The sequence below is a fragment of the Eumetopias jubatus genome, unplaced genomic scaffold (assembly GCF_037043125.1).
Source record: "Eumetopias jubatus isolate StellerSeaLion01/CBP00866 unplaced genomic scaffold, mEumJub1_p1.0 scaffold_7, whole genome shotgun sequence".
Classification (NCBI taxonomy): Eukaryota; Metazoa; Chordata; class Mammalia; order Carnivora; family Otariidae; genus Eumetopias; species Eumetopias jubatus.
This window is the reverse complement of record NW_028274813.1, coordinates 37,431,257-37,450,977: the sequence shown is the minus strand read 5'-3', so window position 1 is coordinate 37,450,977 and position 19,721 is coordinate 37,431,257. Positions and strand designations below refer to the sequence as shown.

At 36.1% G+C, this 19,721-nt stretch overlaps 1 protein-coding gene across 1 annotated transcript in view; it reads right to left on the bottom strand.

Moving 5' to 3' along the window:
• Positions 1–19,721, bottom strand: part of KCNH5 (potassium voltage-gated channel subfamily H member 5) — a 302,764-nt gene that overhangs the window by 51,784 nt on the left and 231,259 nt on the right. Inside the window, exon 9 of the mRNA XM_088025032.1 lies at positions 5,898–6,150. Coding sequence (XP_087881158.1) covers positions 5,898–6,150 — 253 coding nt within the window. The remainder of the gene's footprint in view (positions 1–5,897; positions 6,151–19,721) is intronic.

The following is a 19,721-nucleotide window of genomic DNA, read 5'->3' as shown; positions in this document are numbered from 1 at the left end:
GTGCTTACAGTGCAGACAGAGAGTGAAACAGGTAAAAGATAAAAATGTGCAGGCATGCGGTGAGAGCCCAGATTAGAAGCACCTCATCCAGACCAGGGCAATAAAGGAAAGAATGAAAGAACATGAGGAAGCAAGAGATAGGACAAGTAAAAAGAGGAGAAAAATGTGTTGTAAACAAGGAAGCTTGCTAGTAGTAGAGAACCTGGTGGTATCAGGAATCTTCCTGCAATTCAGCATGCTGTGAAAACACTGTAGGGTGAGGGAATGGCACCAGTCAGGCTGGAAAGGAAACGAGACCAAAATGGCCTCAAATCTACATTTTATCCCCAAGTTGCTAAAATGTCAATCTTAGTGAGAAGACTAACCTGATAAATTATATTTTAGAAGGATTATTTTGGCAGCCACATAACAAAGAATTGGAGGTTGAATCAGATGACGGACTGTGAGCTAAAAGGTCTTTAGGATGGCAGCCACAGCCCAGGACCAGAATTTTATGAGCAGTTGTCATGGGAAGGTATATTATAGGCATAAGATAAAGAAATAACGAGGTGAGAGAGTAAACAAGACTTAGTTTTGAAAGAGGAGGAGGAGAGAATTTGAAGTTGAGTCCCAACTACGAGATTGTAAAGATTTATATTTTATCCAAAAATCTACAGACTGAAGAACTCTTAAGTAAATAATTTGAACCATGTACAAATTATGTCACAATCACTACTTCAAAAATTTAAAATAAGACAAGGATGCAATTTTTAAAAAGCAAATAGCTAGTTTGACCTTTATGGAAATGTCTGAATTAACTGTGTTCATCACAACATGTACAGCAAACCTACCTGGTTCATAGTTCAACATCTCAAAACACAGAAATGTGGATGCAAAAGAAAATAATTGTCTGGGGCTTGGGAAAAGCCCTTTTAAGGAATTAAAGTGTGAAACACTTGACTTCTAATAGCAAGTATACAGGAAGAAATCTTAACTGTATCATAGAAGTCACATTTTCACAGATTCTCAAAATAGCAAAATATTATTCATTCACATCTCAGATTTTTTTTCTTTTTGGAATAAAAATAAGCAGATTTTGAATTTTGAGTGCCATAATTTATAAGTTTTCTTTGATAATGCAAAAATGTTTATAAACAACTGATTCTAATTAAAATGAAATCTTAACTCAGGTACTAGAATTTATTTTTCTAGAATATTCTTATTTAACTCTGTCTGTCCCTGCCTCACTTATGTTCCCGTCCCCAGCCCCATAACAATATCTAACCCCTCCATCCAAGCTCTACGTAAATGAGCCTGGGAATTTGAATTTACAATTAAAAGACTTAGATACAGATTGTTTTACATTAATAACTCCAACTCTATGATCCTAATAATGAGTAGACACAGAAAAGACAAAATGTGATCGCAGCAAAACAAGTATCTTAGGGGCCAGGTCTATGGTTCATGGGGAAATGTCACTTTTATAGCCCTTAAATATATAAGATCCCTCGTGGAGACAACTTAAAAGTAACCTAGCTATTTTAGCCACACCAAGAAATCTGTTCACATTAAGTAATTATAGGGTAGGAACTTAAACGCAAGAAGATATGAAAGAATATAAAATATTATGTATGCATCCTGAACTTAATTTGGAATTCTTTGTGTTTCATAAAAAGTGGGAAGGTCGAAAAGAAAAAGGTGGAGGTGTAGGTGTTGAAAGAACTTCAACTTGGAAAAAGACATGAACTGCAATTATGTTCACCTGCCCTATTTAGAAAAACATCTTGAAGTCATCCTTCAGTGTTAAAAACAGAAGGTATTTGTTGACTACATTTTTTTTATCTTTCCATTAATTAGTTACAGTTCAGAACTTATTCATTAAACACTTAGCATTTTTGACATACTAAAGAATTATGTACCTACCCAGAGACTGTTTAGAGGCAAAGATCCAAAAGAATGAAACTGTAGCTGTTCTTTGGATTCAGCAATTTTAATTAATTTTAAAATGACCTCCCTTCTCTACCTTTCACCTAGCCAATGAATCAGTGTAAAAATCTCCTATCAGACCAACTGAGAGAAATTCTCATTTTTCTGAGGTATGCTTAGATGTGAGAGATGTTCTTTCTTTCCAACTCTCACAACGCAAAAAATCATTAGAGATGACGAAAAAAGGACACATTTCAATGCTCAAAGCCACAATTCATGATGAGGATATACAGTTAGGAATAGCTGTGCACCAGATAACCCAGCAGCAACCACTGAATAGCACAAATGACAGGAGATGCAAGGAGACACAGAAAACACATTAGTAATAAGACACGTGAACACCCGTATATTGTGTTTTCTCACAAGTTGAAGATTTGTGGCAACACTGCATCGAGCAAATCTATCAGGATCATTTTTCCAACAGCATTTGCTCGCTCTGTATCTCTGTATCACACTTTGGGAACTCTCACGATACTTCAAACTTTTCATTATTAGTATATGTTATAGTGACTTGCGATCAGTGATTATGATCCACTGAAAGTGTAGATGATGGTTAGCAGTTCTTTAGCAATAAAATATTTTTTAATGCAGGTATATAGTTTTTTTCTTAGACATAATGCTATCGCACACTTAATGAACTGCGGTATAGTGTAAACATAACTTTCATATGCACTGGGAAAGCAAGAAATTCATTTGACTCGCTTTATTGTGGTACTTGCTTTTTTGTGGTGGTCTAAAATCAAACCTGTAATACCTCCCAAAGTTTATGCATGCAGAAGACCCAGTCAACTTACTCAATAAGGCAGAAAACCTGAAGATACATATCAAACTTCACACCCTGATAATTTTTGCAACTTTTCATTAAGTTTGTAATTATTTCAAAACTCAACTACCAAAAAATGAGAAGAGGAAGAAGAAAAACAGGAGGAGCGGGAAAGGAATGGTCAGTCACCAAAATGTTAGGAGTGACACTACTGAATTTCCCTTTTCCTCTCCCTTTCTTAAAACATTGTTAAGGCATCTTGAACGTTAAACAACCCTCCCACCCTTCTCTCCATCATCAAAGAAAGTACTTTAATTTAGAAAAGTCTGGAAACATGCATCCTCAATGGAAACCACAAGACTTAAGAAGCCACAAAATGGGGCTGGAATGAGGATCTACAAGTCAAGAGGCTGGCTGTTCGGGAAAGGCCTTTCTGGCAGGTTCTAGGCGGGGCTTCAGCTGCCTCCAGGGTGGACCTGCCCATGGTGTGGACACAAGGGCAGCCCGTCCACGGCCCCACGCTCCCTCTCCTGCAGAAGGTCAGCACGAGTCCACACGTCCAGTCCACAGTGTCCTCAGACTGCCTCTCCAATAAAACCAGGTCGGCAGAAGGCTGTACACCAGGACAGAGTTCTCAAAGCTCGTTTCTGCATCTGTCATGTCATCCCTGAACCAAACCACAGACTCCTGTAAGACAGTGTCTGCCCGGCCCCAGTGCACCCAGGCTGCCCACCAGCCCCGACAGCCCCTGCCACAGAGGCACCTCATACACACACTTCCACTCTCAGAGATCACTTCCGGGTCAAAACTTTTTTTTTTTTAAACAAAAATCGTCTAACTGCCCTTTAGCTGAATTAATCTATGTTAGAGGCCCATGGAAAAAAGGAAAGAAAAATTGCCAGGGAAGGCAGAGGTGTATGTATCATTTGACTCATTAAACGAAGAGATGAAAAGTCTCTGAATCCCAAGACTTTTTGAAGAAGATAAACAAAAAGCACACAAGGAAATAAAATGTGACAGCTGTATGATGAGGCTGGTCCAATACCCAGGGGCCCTGTGTTCTTTTTTACTATGTCACTGTGCAAAACCAGCTACCATTTTATTTTAAAGGGAAAAGAAAATGCATTTTGTCCGTCTCATTGAGCAAATGATTTCAGCTTAACAGACCCAACCTGGAGGCACTGCACCTGAGGGCTTTCTCCAGCCTTCTTTGTAGAAAATAAGTTACCAAGGTGAGGCCGTGATGAAGAAAATGGGGCAAAGCAAATGACAATGAGTACACAGCTGAGGTCATTCATCACAAGACAGAGCTACATTACTGTGTTTCCAATGGCTTCCACCCACCACTGACACCAACGTGCAGGAAAAGAAGATACACCTGTTTCGGGTTTGTGTTCTATCCTCTTCTTTAAGCAAACAAGAATGGTTGTAGTGTGTATATGCTTCGTTTTACCACAAAGGATTGTTCTGGCAAAATGTACACTTTTTATGAAGCATTATATATAACTCCTTTATACTCCAGGAAACAAAGCGGAACAAACACTAAGTAGCATTAAACACACCCACAGTGCTGACTCTCAAGTGCGGTATGAATTTCTCTTGGAAAAATCACAAATAAAAATAGTTCCTAAAGAGATTTCACCTTAACTGTAATATTATTTCTAAGCAGTTAAGGAGAGGTTTATAAAACAATAGAGTGTGGTCACTTGCAATCCTGAACTGCTTTCTATAATTCTTACAAATTTTACTGAACGTATTTTCCCACAAAAGGCCACTGCTTCTCAATTCTCAATTCTGTCTTTTTTCAGGCAACTGTGCTTTTTGAAATCAGTTCTTCATTTTTGCACTGGATTTTGCTTTTCTAGCTCCTCAGATACGTAAGTCAATCTTTGACTCACAGGAATAAGTGGCATTCAAACTATGGTAGGTTGACCTCAGTAGCTAAAAAAAATAGTTTAAAAACCGAGCTCATTTTTCATGAGGCATAAGCCATGAAAAATATGATGAAAATGGAGTTGACATCCTGCAATTCTAAATTCTTTTACTTGAGAGAAAAACAAGGGATGATTCTCTTCTGACCTCATTATTGCTTCCTTTTATATCTATGTGGAATTCATGAACCTGTTACAGAGATTTGAGCAGAAATGATCTAAAGTACCATTTAGGGGTGCCTGGGTGGCTCAGTCATTAAGCGTCTGCCTTCAGCTCAGGTCATGATCCCAGGGTCCTGGGATTGAGCCCCGCATCGGGCTCCCTGCTTGGCGGGAAGTCTGCTTCTCCCTCTCCCTCTCCCACTCCCCTTGTTTGTGTTCCTTCTCTCGCTGTGTCTTTCTCTGTCAAATAAATAAATAAATAAATAATCTTTTAAAAATAAATAAATAAAGTACCATTTAGTATAGTTTTATCAATGTATATGTTACATTGCCCCAAACATGTAATTTCTTCAAAATGTTGTTATTTACATACACTATCACTGCCTTTTTTTGTTAGTATAACCGTCTACTGGTCTCTAAATTTTTGAATGAATTTTATTATTAGTCAAATAATTTTGTTGGTTCATGAATGGATTGACCCAGCTTTATAAACCTAAATTTACTTGTATTGTGATTACTCCAATATAATGGGTCAAATTCACTTACCTGCTCATCACTTTTAGCTCATTACTTAGGTCCACTGTGATGAATGAGGCAGAAATATTTAGAATACGATGATCTGTACTCAAGGCCTAACTCATTTACTAACTAGCTGGGCAAGTCACTAAACTTTTCTGGTCCTCATTTTGCTCATCTCTAAAGGAAAGTGTTGAGTTAGACAGGTTCTATGGACCCTCTGAGACTAACATTCTAGGTTACTAACCTGAAAATAGGTCCACAAGCCATCTTCACAGTTACCAACACCAGGAGGTACAGTCACCTTCGGCTATGATCGCTCTAATCTAAAAGATATTGTCCTACTATTGCCAAAGAAGGTTTGTGCAGCTCTTTAAGCTGTGACCAGTACTAATGTTCTTTGCTGAAAGAGCATTACTAGTTTTCACTAAGATTCATCATCTCATTAGTGACCCAATTTCCAAAGTCACCAAGCAGAGGAAATTCTCTTAAGAAACCTGAGAAGCAAAATCTCTAAAACTGTTACACATTTGCTACTACATTAGGAAAGTTCACAGTACCTAAAATAGCCACCACCTCATCATCCTGGATGACTTCCAAGGATCCTGACACCACAAAGCAGAGGGCATCCACACTTTCTCCAGCATGGTAAATGAGGTCCCCAGGAGCACAGTGAATAGTTTGGAACTCTACCGCCAAGGCGCGCAGACACCCATCGCTGGCCAATCGAAAAGCAGGATGTTCATTAAAAACCTTCCGGTTTAGATGAACACAGATATCAGCTCTCATGTCCTTGGGACAGATGGAGAGAACCTGAAGAGAGTGAGAAATGAATAAGTGAGAAGAAAAGAGAAAGGGCTATTTCAGGAAAAAAAAAAGTCATTCAATAAATATTTATTGACTGTGACAAAGTCTGCAACACACGGTACTAGATACTGGGAATGCAAAGTTAAAAGACACATCTCTGCTCTCAAGGACCTAATAACCCAGTGAGATGGACTAATGAGTATATGGACTATTACAATACAGTACTACAAAGTAAAGCTTTGAGAGGGGTATGGATCTCCCCATAGAAAGAACAGAGTCTTAAGGTGGTCAGGAAGGGTCTCAGAAGAAAACTTGATATAATTTCCTCAAAGAGCCAAATAAACTAGGGCATTAACATTCATTTTAGTCTAGTCTTTGTTTTAGAGTTTTTGCACAACTGAAACAAAATCCAGGATAATGGACTTTACTCCACACTGAAGGTGGATTTGTATGAATCAATTATAAGAAAACAAAATCAACAAAAGTACCCACACAACTTGACATGCTGGCACTGGCTGAGAGAAGTCCAGCCTCAATGTGTGTCTTTTGTCACTCTGAAAGATTTTCATTTTACAAATAAATTTATGTCCAGGGAGTGAAAAGGGTATTCACCAGCCTTCTGTAGGGCTCAGACAATTGGAAGTGGCACTGCCGACAAGGTGGGGCCATTACCGCATGGCAGCCCTTGTTCGTCCTGGTCTTTGACTCCTAGAGACTGCTGAGGGAAACAGGAGAATTCAAGCTCTAGGCACCCTTCAGAAGACAGCACAAATGGCCTATCTAAGGGTTAGAGAGCTCTCATTGCCTGTAGCTTTCAGACAGGGCAATTAAAGACCCAGATTAAAATGGACACTACCATCACATTTAATCAGAGCATCATCAAGCAAGATGTGATTACAGAAGTCAGTACCACCCACTTTAAAGATACATGTACAAACTCACTTAGAATCCTTGCCCAATCCCTTTGGTAAACTATTCCTTATCAGAGATGTTTTTCTTTGATAGGCTTTCAACCCTCAAACTGAAGTCTAAGCTGATCTTTCTCCATTAAGTTATACTGAATAAATTTTTAATATGCAATAGTTTTCCTTCCTATACTACATACATTTTAATCTTTAAAAATTACCCAAGGCTTGAAATATACTGAGTATTCCTTTTGTTTGGGGCTCACTATCAATGAAAAGTTGGTCGCTTCCCTGTGTAGAAGACGAATCCATCATAAATGTGATGACCATTAATTAAAGTATACTTTCAGGATCCCTTCCCTTAATCTTTCCTAATACTATCCCTATTATTTTGTATCACTTAAGCTACCCTGTAGGGGGGTGCCTGGGTGGCTCAGATGGTTAAGCATCTGCCTTCGGCTCAGGTCATGATCCCAGGCTCCTGGGATTGAGCCCCTCATTGGGCTCCCTGCTCCTTGGGAGCCTGCTTCTACCTCTGCTCTCTCTCTCTCTCTCTCTCTCATGAATAAATAAATAAAATCTTTAAAAAAAAAAAAAAAGCTACTCTGTAGGTTTTTTATACTCCTTTGAATTCCCATAAGGAGTAGGGATCAACTCACCTATCCTGAAAAATCTCATCTTTGAGGAAATGAATGCCTAACAGAGCTGTAGAAGCAATTAGCACTTTCCTTCCACGTCCGTTGTTTTCCATAATAATGTAATGTTTTCTTTATTATATTAACTTTTAATGACATTAGTCGTTCCATAGGTCCTTACTGAGCTTCTATGATGGGGCGCGCCACTGCCTTAAACCCGTGGAACTAGAAGGGTAAATAAGACACTGTCTCTGTCATGTAGGAGCTAACCATACAGTAGGGGGTTTAGCCTTGCACATGGCCGGGACTAAAGAAATGTTGGCTTTTATTATCCCCATTGAACATGAGTCTTCTTACAAAGTTTACTGTTGCATTAGTTCTCTGCAAAAGCAATTTGCTTTTCTTTGATTTTCCACCCCAGTCTCAATTCTGTATCTTGGCTGTTTGATGAGATTCCAGGCAAAATTAAGAAAATATTTCAGCATTGAACCTGAAGATATTTCAAGCACTAGCTAATGTTAATATTTTCCTCAAGTTGAAAATGAAATTAGTGCTAGAAAAGCCAAAAAGTAAAAATAATTTTAAAATACATACACACATGCATAAACATTACACTGAAGAGCTTAATGGGAAATGGATCATTCTGTTTCTATTCCATTTACCTTACAGGATTTTTAATTTTTTTGATTCATTTTGGTAATAGTCATTTTATGTCCTTTTAATTATTTCTTTCAGGATTCATGCTGCAAATGAAATCTAATGTTGGCAATATTCTCTGTTCAGTGGCATATTGAAAGAGGATTTTTATTACATTTTAAGTGCATCTTTCCCCTTTTTGTTTCACTCCACTTATGGCACTGACTCATTTATTATTTTTATTGATGGTATATACTAAAGTCCAGATGTCATAAAGTGACAAGTTAAAACTAAGTTGAAATAGACCCAAGTCACACCCAGCGGCAAGCTCTTTCCCTACCCCTGGATAGAGCATGTGCCTTACATATTGTGTCTGTCATCGACATATGAATATAGTGTTATTTTTTCTGTAAATAAAAGCACTAAGAAGTGTCTTAGGCAAGGCAAAATTTAGTTTTAAGTGATAAAATTACCATTCAAGATGACTCTAACACCTGCTCCATTAGTCTCAATTTCAATGAACTCTGCCTTAATGTCACATCCAGTCTCTTGTGGGTAGGTTCCCTAATGGGTATCTTATAGTTATAAATGAAATTATATTTCAGTAGAAAATATTCATACTAAAAGTAATTATTTATCCCCTCTTCATGTCAGGATAGTTATAAATTAGATTCTTAATTAAGACAATGAATAAGATTTCTCTTTGGAAGAGCTATATAGCTCTATAGAAGGAATCATTTTTAGAATTCTGCAACCAACATTGAAAAAAGAAAAGAATGCCAGGATCTGAAAAATAAAACTTTTTAAAATGTATTTATTTATGATGCCAAGGGCACACTCAGTCACTCATTTAACTCAGAGCTAATGACAGTTGGTTATATACTGGTTACATGCTGGCTAGTGTGCAGGCCCTCCAGATCCAAGAGCAAAAACTCTCAAAGTGCCTGCCTCCCTGGAGCTTCCAATCAGGAACAGCTTGAAAAAAATCACTGTTCTTAGTCCAGTGTCTCATTTTACAGATAAGGCAAATGTACTGCATAAAGGTTATGTGATTTGCTCACGGCCTCTCAATAAGTTACTAGCAAAACCCAAAACTCTTTGAGTTCCAGTTGTTAAGCCATGCTCCTCAATGAAGCTCAACCAAGAATAAAATGTTTAACATCTGGCACTTTTTTATGTTTTCTGGTTCTTTGCAGATACAGAAATATAAATGTTGATTTCTGAAAATCATTTAAAGTCCTATTAATCAAAATACAGTTTAATTATTAGGAAATCACTGATGTGACCACCACCACTACCACCACCATAGAACAGCCTAGATTTCTCTGCAGATGTGTTTTCATTTCTAAACACTTTAATTTCAGCTTCAAATAAATGTGTGGCATATTTTAGTGTGTTGGTAAAGACACAGGATGCATATAAGGATAAATTATTTATCCCATTACTATTTGCTAAAAGGAAGTCATCTTATTTGAAATATAAGCTTTAATGTATATAGGAAAAGGATCTGAGCTAGATATTAGCATGGAGTGAACATATTTGATAAATGTCTGTTTCCCCATCACTTTTATCCACTATAATATTAGTAATGCTGCAAAACTTTAGAAAAGCAAGCCTAAATAATTAGAAACCAAAGAGTTAAATCAAGATTCCCTAAGGAAATGGCTGACTAGACAAAGCCCAAAGAAGAAGGCTTTATCCTCCCTGTTATTAACTCTGAATACACTAAAAAATGCATTTTAACAAACACTATATAAAATGTAGGAAATCAAAAACCAATAAAGAGCGTAAGTTTTCTCTGTTATTTACACATACTTATATATGTACATAACCATTTTCATAAAACCTGAATCTCTAAACCTTTGTTTCTTTCTGTGTTTACCCAATATCACATTATAATCATTTCCCATGCCATGAAATGCTGATTTAAAAACATAATTTGAGTCATTGCATAATACTCCATCATATAATTATAACACAATTAACTTAACCACTGCATTGTAACTGGATATCTGGATTTGTAGTTTTCCCTTTCATAATCAAGGTATAACAAATACTCTGTCCCTCTGTCGGATTGTCTGAGGTCAGATTCTTTTAGAAGAAAAATTAGTGAGTAAAATAGAAAAATATTTTCAAGGATCTTGCCAAATTGTTTTCCCAAAAAGTGTCAAATTACTCCCTAACCCAGTAGTGTATGAGGATCACCCTCCCCTCAAATTCTTCATTTGCATTTGAAAAAGAAAAGGCAATTTTACCTGAAACAAAAATAGAATTGTACACAGCTTGTATGAAATTGTATATGGAACTGTAATGAGACAGAAGGCTGAGACCTTTAATCTTAGTGGGAGGTAGTCTCCTATCACTCACTATGCCCTAGTTCAGTGACAAAAGACTGATCACTTTTAATCAATCTACATCAGATTTCTAATATGAAAATCAGGATGACTGTGATAATTCTATTTTAAGTGTCTGAAAGTAGTGAACAAAACAAGGCTCCCTTTTGACGTCTCTCACTGCTAAAATAAATTATTTTGCTGATTATCTACAGAAGCTTATGCCAAGTGTAATATAGCATCAGATATTTTTAATAATAATTGATAAGGGGGCGCCTGGGTGGCTCAGTTGTTAAAAGCGTCTGCCTTCGGCTCAGGTCATGATCCCAGGGTCCTGGGATCGAGTCCCAGATCGGGCTCCCCGCTCGGCGGGAAGCCTGCTTCTCCCTCTCCCACTCCCCCTGCTTGTGTTCCGGCTCTCACTGTCTCTGTCAAATAAATAAATAAAATCTTTAAAAAAATTTTTTTAAATAATAATAATTGATAAGGGCAGATGACCCCTGTGTTCTCTTTCTTAGGAAAAGGAATAAATGCATTAATGACATTTTGATAGGCAATGAAGTTACCACTGACTTTCTTCAAAATCCCTGCTTCCTTTGATGCAATTAAGTTATGTACTGGTAATTAATCTCCCCTCACCGATCCAACCAAATTGGTATTAAATTAGTGAAAATCAGTGGAGAGAGCAAGGCAAGTGACATTTGCACATAAAATATTTTTACAATCCTTCTTGGGAATGAAGAGCACAAAGAATGCCAACAAATGAAGTAAAGTTCTCTACAGGAATTCAATTCTCATTCATTTTATGGGAAGAAAAGAAAGTTCACCTTCTTTTCATTTTTTTTTTTTTTTAAGTATAACCAGGAAGCCACGAGGACCAAGGGAGAGCAGCTGTCTAGAGGTTAGTCTGCCAATTTCTGGGGTATCCAAACCTCCAAGGAATTAACTCAGGAACAATGTAATGAAATAAAACCAACAAATTAACTTCCATTATTTAAAAGTAAAAGGTCATATCAACAGAAGACTGCTATAACCAGTAAGAGATTATAGGTTAAAATTCATAGGTTTCACTTTAGAGATAAATTTTCTGCAAATAGACTACATATACAAAAGTGAGACTTAAGATTTTTGTTTAAAAAAACGTAGTGAACCAATTCTACCAAATTTTTCATGGTTTTGGTTCTGCAGTACAGTTAAGTAGTAAAAAGAAACAGCAATTGTTACCATTTTTTAGCTAGCTAAAGGTGCTGATGTTCTGGGCCACTAATTTTCCGAAGTTAGGGCTCTGATGAAACTTAGAGATTCAATTGTTCTCTATTCTTGATCTTATGTCTGTACTTTTTTATGTGCATATATTTGACTAAATAAGAATATTTTTGCAGAGGACCTGAATAGACATTTTTCCAAAGAAGACATACAGGTGGCCAACAGACACATGAAAAGATGCTCAACATCACTAATTGTCAGGGAAATGAAAATAAAAACCCCAATGAGATATCACCTCATGCCTGTTAGAATGGCTAAAATCAAGAAGACAAGAAACAACAAGTATTGGCAAGGATGTGGAGAAAAAGGAACCTTTGTACACTGCTGGCGGGAATGAAAATTGGTAGAACCACTGTGGAAAATAGTACGGAGGTTCCTCAAAAAATTAAAAACAGAAATACCATATGATCCAATAATTCTACTATTGAGTTTTATCCAGGGAAAATGAAAACACTAATTCAAAAAGATATATGCACCCCTATGTTTACTGCAGCATTATTTACAATAGCCAAGACATGGAAACAACCTAAGTGCCCATCAATAGATGAATAAATAAGAAAAATGTGATGTACACACACACACACACACACACACACACACACACACACACACACACACACACACAGGAATATTATGAAGCCATAAAAAAGGATGAGATTGTGCTATTTGTGACAACATGGATGAATTTAGAGGGTATTATGATAAGTGAAATAAGTCAGACTGAGAAAGACAAATTTCATATGACTCCACTCATAAATGGAATCTAAAAAATAAAAAGCAGAATCAGAACTATAAATATAGAGAACAAACCATTGCCAGAGGGGAGGGGGGGAGTTGGGCAAAATGGGTGAAGGGGGAAGGGGAGATACAGGCCTCCAGTTATGGAAGGAGTAAATCACAGGAATAAAAAGCAGAGCGAAAGAAATATAGTCAACAGTATTGTGATAGCAATGTAATGGGAGAGATGGCAGCTACACTTGTGAACACAGCATAATGTATAAACTTGTCAAATCACTACATGGTACACCTGAAACTAACAGAACATTGTATGTCAACTAACCTGAAATTTTTTAAAAAAGTAAAAACAAGAGTACTTTTCCACATGTGAAAATATTTTCTAAAATTAGAAATGTATTTTAAAATATATTGACTGAATTACCCAGAAGAGTAGAAACAATTTTGGAAACAATCTGGCAATGATCATTTTAAAGTCACCTATGATAAATGATGTTCCAGCTTCTTTAAAAGAATGCACTTCTCACATACTTCCAGGTACTTCTATTACTTGACTATATTGACAAAAGTTGAACATATATACACATATATACCCTAAGACCCAACAATTCCACTTCTAGGTTTATGCCTAACAGAAATGTATATATATATACCAAACCACATAAACAAGAGAATTTGTAAGAGCACTATTCATAATAGCTCCAAGCTGAAAATCACACAAAGATCCATAAACATTAAAATAGATAAATACATTCTGGTATATTCACACAATGTACCGTTATCCGCAACAAGAATGAGAAAAGAAACAACTACACATAACATAGATGAATTTCAACAACATAATGTTGGTTGAAAAAACCTGGCATAAAAGAGTATACTCTATATAATTCCATTTATATAAAGTTCAACAACTGGCAAAATCAATATATGGTTCTGGAAGTCAAGATATGGGTTACTCTGGAGGAGCAAAGTTGGCTAATGCCTGGATAAAGCATGGGGTGGGAGCTTCTGGTAATGGGGTTTTGGGATGCTGACTACACACATGTGTTCACTTTGTGAAACTAATTAAGCTGTCCATTTATAACATAATTTTCCCACATTTCAGTGTGATATTTTAATTTTAAAAGTTTGCTTTAAAAACCACACACACACACAAAATGCTATGTGTAGAGATGGATATGTTAATTAGTTTGATTGGAGTAATCATTTCGCTGTGTGTATGTAATCAAATCATGTACACTTTAAATATATACATTTTTATTTTTTAAAAAAGTACTTTTAAACAGATAAGTATTACCTAAAGAAAACGAAAGAAACAGAAATCAGAGTTGCCAAATCAATAGTGACAACTATTTCTAGAATGATTGTGATTATGAAAGCTTCTGTCTCAACTTACTCTTCTTCCAGTACAGAGAGCAAACAAAGATTTGCATAAGCATTCTTTCAAATTATTTATGCAATTTAATATATCTACACATACGTGTGTGTGTGTATACACCAACTGTAGAAAGTAAAGGTAGTCAAAAGAAGTCAGAGTAGTAAATGAAGCAAAAGATATGTGGGTCGGTCATTCATATTGCATCTAATTCTAAAAAGAATTTGAGATCTGATTATCTGATTGTATAAAATAATATATATGTGCCAATATACATATACACCTATATGTGTGTATACAGATAGATTAAAGCAAGTATATATAAAATATATAAAATAATACCTAGAAAATTATGTTGTCTTGAAAAGACTGGGAAATTATTAAGTGGAAGAAAAACTAAATGAAATAAAACAAAATATCAATGTTCACACAATTGGGATCACACTGAAACATTTTTTCAAAACTCGAACACTTTATATAGATTACAGATATGATGTATATATATATATATATACACGTATTGGTGTGTTTATGTGTAAGAGAACTCTGAACTGTAAAATCAGAAACTTTTCAGAGAACACTAAGCTCTTGCACTCACTCTCCCAATATGCTGACATTTACCAGACCAGATCTTGATCAATATGTTCTTATTAAGTAAAGTCCGTTATGTTATTACATATAGTCGAAATAGGATAGCAATATCAGACTGAGCTTTCTGGTAAATTAAACCCTTCACTATAAATAAAGTGCCTCAGGAATTTAGCTCTCTGGGACCACTGGAATATACAAAAGGGCATAGTTATTTGAATATTTATATGCACAAGTATGCTTTCTAGAGTTTTCTAAAACCTCTCAACTATTCATTTTTAAATGATGAATTTTATGATATGTGAATTATAACTCGATTTTTAAAATAGTGGTGGTTTCAGAAGGGCACAGTAATTGCCTTGACAAGGCATGGGGTAGTGTTCTAGGGTGATAAAAAATTTAGCTTGATCTGAGTAGCAGTTACATGGTATATACGTACAAAAAAATCTGTATGCCTAAGATTCGTACATGTTATATGTGTATGTATGTATGTGTGTGCCTTTCTGTGATAAAACACTATATGGAAAATCATTACTATCACCATTCCCAACCACTGAAAATATTGGCATTTGGCAAATTTGGTCAAAATTAAGTTGCACTATCTATGGGATAGAACACTTCTGCAAGGCACTGACTACCTAATTTCATTCAATAATTATATAGTACTGGTATACAGCGTTTATTATAGGTGAAACATATATATATGTGAAACCATTAAAAACTGGTTCCAAACAGTTCCAGCGTGCAAGCTGCCTGCCAATCTTATCAGGAAGACAAGACAAACTTATTAGGTCAGTGGAAGCTACAGGGAAAGGCTAGGAGGTTGCACAAGGAAGCCAACTCTAGGGGAAATAATATGTAGCAAGTCAGAGGAAGGTATAAGTAAGGAATGTTTGGGGAAAAGTCTACACAGGCAAAGGCAAAGTGAAAACTTGGCCATTTTACAATTAATCAACTTTATGATAGTGAAACCTCTATTTTCATTTCATCTAATGGAAGCAGCTTTTCTTAAATGATGGGTACATCACTGTGAATTTCTTTGTTTTCTTTAAAGATTTTGTTTATTTATTTGAGAGAGAGAGAGAGAGTAGTGAGAGAGAGAGAGGGGGAAGGAAGGGGAAGGCGCAGAGGCAAAGGGACAAGCAGACTCCCCACTGAGCAGGGAGCTGAGCAGGGAGCTCCACGCAGGGCTCAATCCCAGTACCCTGGGATCATGACCTGAGCTGAAGGCAGATGCTTAACCGACAGAGCCACCAGGCGCCCCTCATTGTGAATTTCTCTCACTAAATGTAGTATCTACCATTTTAATTAAGTTTGTGTCAAAGCTATTGATAAGACCTGAAAATACAACAGGGAACATTGCTAGCTATTTAATTGTTTACTTAATAGTATGTATGCTGTCATGGTGACTAAAATTTTACAACGTTTTTAGGACCAAAATTAAACAAACCTTTCTTATAGGCACAAGCTTATTTAGTAGCACAGGGGAAATATATATGTTTTTTAAGTTTAAGAAATTCCTTTAAAACTCATTAGTATTCTATATACCCTAGAAACCAAATTATCATCTTTTTGATATAGCATGTTATGTTGACATTATTAAAAGGACTCTGGGAAATAAGCCCTAAATGAATTTTGGTTTATGTCTTACTTACAATGATATTTGTCACCAACGTCTTCACTGCTGGGAAACTAGACATGTCAGTAATCAACTTACTGGAATTGTCATCATCCAGAAAATAGCCATGGATACCAGAGCAAGTAAAAATGTCCACAAGTAAGAGAAAACACTGTCACAGAGCATGTAGGATTTACATGCAGCAGATGCCCCTGAACATCACTTATTGCCTCAAGAAACCCTACCAGAGTCCCAGATCCTGCAAATGTGATCTAATTTCTGCCCAAGGCAGATCAAAGGCAGCAGATTGATAGGTGAGTGTATTGGCTATAAGGAAAAGCAATAGATGAGAGGTTCAGGCCAAAAAATTATTCAAAAAAAGGTAAAACATAACGATGAATATATGGAAACCACAATTAAAAACATAATACTATTTATAATTTATAAAATGAAATATTCAGGTATAAATCTAACAAAACATGGACAGGATCTGTATCCTGAAAATTACAAAATGCTGATGAAAGAACAAGTCAAAAAACACAAGTTAATGGAGAGAGAATTGTGTTGAAGAATTGGAAGACCCAACATAGTAAATATGTCAATTCTCTCTCCCCAAATTGATCTATGAGTTTAATGTAATTCCTATTAAAGTCCTGGTAAGGCTCTTTTGAAGACATAGATAAGCTTCTTCTAAAATTTATATGGAAAAGTGCAAGATCTGGAAATATCTAAGACCATTGTTAAAAGAACAAAGTAGTAGGAATCCGTCCTCAAAATGTTATGATACACTATAGAGCTATACTAATCAAGACAGTCTGGTATTGGCAGAGGAAAGATAGTCTTTTCAACAAATGGTACTGGAGAAATTAGACAGACATTGGCAAATAAACAACAATATTCAACTTAAGCCTCACACCTTACACAAAAATTAAAATGCATTGTAGGCTTAAATGTAACACTATAAAACTTGAAAAGAATGAGAAGACAAACTATAAACTTGGGGAAAAAATACTTGCAAATTACATATGCAACAAGGAACAGATATCTCAAATACATAAGCAGTCTCAAAACTCAACATTAAAAGAAACCCAATTAGAATATGGGCAAAAGACATGAACAGATGTTTCACTGAAGAGAATATGCAGATAAAAAATAAGCACATGAAAATATGTTCAACATTATTATCCATTAGGGAAATATGAATTAAGCCCACAATGTGTTATCACTGCCTATCTAAAATAAAAAAATAACAATAGCCCTGAATGATGTGAGGATGTAGAGAAACTAGACTGCACATATACTGCTGGGTATACAAAATTGTACATCCACTCTGCAATAGAGTATGATGATTTCATACAAAACTAAGCTTGTGCTTACCATGTGACCCATAATTGCACCCTTGGGTATTTATCCCAGAGAAATGAAAATTTAAATTCACACAAAATTTAAATGTACATGGATGTACATGGATGTACATGGATGCTTATAGCAGCTTTATTTTGCAATAGCTCTAAACTGGAAGCAACACAAATTTCCTTCAGCAGGTGAATAGTTGGACAAACTGTTGTACCATGCCGTGGCATCCTATTCAGCAATAAAAAGGAACTAACTATGGATACATGCAATAATTTAGATGTATCTCAAGAAAGTTATGCTCAATGAAAAAAGCTAATCTCAAAATTTACATGATTCTATTTATATAGCATTCTTGAAATCACCATATTGAAGAGACAGAGAATAGATAGATCAGCAGTTGCCAAGATTCAGGAAGGTGGCGGGGAGGGAGGTGGCTGTCGTGGTAAGAGGGTAGGTAGCCAAAGAGATCTGGGTAATGGAACTCTTCTGTATTTTGACTGTGGTGGTGATGACATGAATCTACACTTGTGATAAAATTGTTTGGCATAAAACCACACACACACACACACGAGTGTGTGTCAAACAAGTGAAATCTGAATAAAGTTGATGATTCATATCAATGTCAATTTTCTGGTTATAAAGGAAACTGGGTGAAGGGTATATATATATAATCTCTCTGCATTATTTCCTGCAAGCACGTGAATCTACAATTATCTCAAAATAAAAAGTGGTTTTAAAAAGCTTAAAGTTTTGTCCCTTTCTTTTGAGGAAGAGACAAGTAGCCTTCCAAACAACCGGAACCCCTGGAATATTAACTAATAACGGGGTTTAGCATTCATTTCCCCTAACACACTTTTATTAAGTGCGCCTTTCATAAAGCCAAAACTACTGGAGAAGCCACTTGGTAGGAGAATTGTCTGAATCCCTGGATTTACATGTGCCAACTTGGCAGAAAGATGAGCTAAATCTCACCAGGGACAATTTTAGTTTGTCCCTCTGCTCCTAGGTAGTACAACTCATGACAAACTTTTGACCGGAGGCTTTAGCTTCTAGCACAAAGCCAAAGGTGTTAGTCCCTGCCAAAATCTTTGCTTTGGGAAATCAACATGCAACCTTGCATTTTATAACAGAGCTTTCTATAATACATTCTAGTTTCATCTTCTTAAATACCCAGAACACTTCAAAACTGTCTTGAAAATTTCATTTAGATAGAGTTTGCTTGGCCCTTGGTGATGTTTTCTACCTAAACAAAATCTTCACACTATTATTTTCCCTTTAGAATCGGTTATTTATTTTAGGTTTGCAAATTTTATCTAATCTAATACACTGAGGGAGCAGTGTCAAAGAAAAAGGAATAACTCCTTCCCTAAGTTCATGGAGGTTTTCAAAGCCCTCTACAACAGTTATGTCCTTGTTTGCTATTTCATTTGCTCATCAATGGATGGTCACCTATGAATGCCAGAAACATGATATGGCTTTGGATATAGACAAACAACAACAACAACAAAACAGCCACTATCTTCAGAAACTTCTAATCTGTTGGTTAAGATATTTTAACCAAAAAACAAATCAACACACAAAAAAACCTATACTATTTTATCAATGAGATATAAGCAACATTCTGGGAAGGCATAAAGTGACTTAAAAGATCTCTTTCCTAGGATAGTGAGCAGCTTTAGCTTTAAGCCTTTTTATGAAATCACAGCATCTAACATTTTAGCGGAGTGGCAAACCAAATATCCCTCTCCTAAGGCTCAAACACAGCTCAGCAGCAATTTCAATATTGTTTCCTTAGATTCAACTGATTCAGGCTTTGAAAGAAAAAATGACAGCAACAATTTAATCCTTACCCAAACTATACAATATAGACATTATTCTTTCCAATTTACAAAGCTTATTAACAGATCCATGGTTTGGGTGACTTAAAAAGCCCTTTTGCTCTTCTGTAACACATCATTGCTTCTGAATACAGAGACAATCAACAGAAATTTATCCCAGGTCAACTTGAGACAGTGGGAGGCACATTTGCCTATAGAAACTAAACCTGATTCAGAATGCTATCTATTATGGTTTTCACAACAGCATGTGGCCCTTTTGGAGACATTTCCTGAAAGATCCTCAGATTAGGAC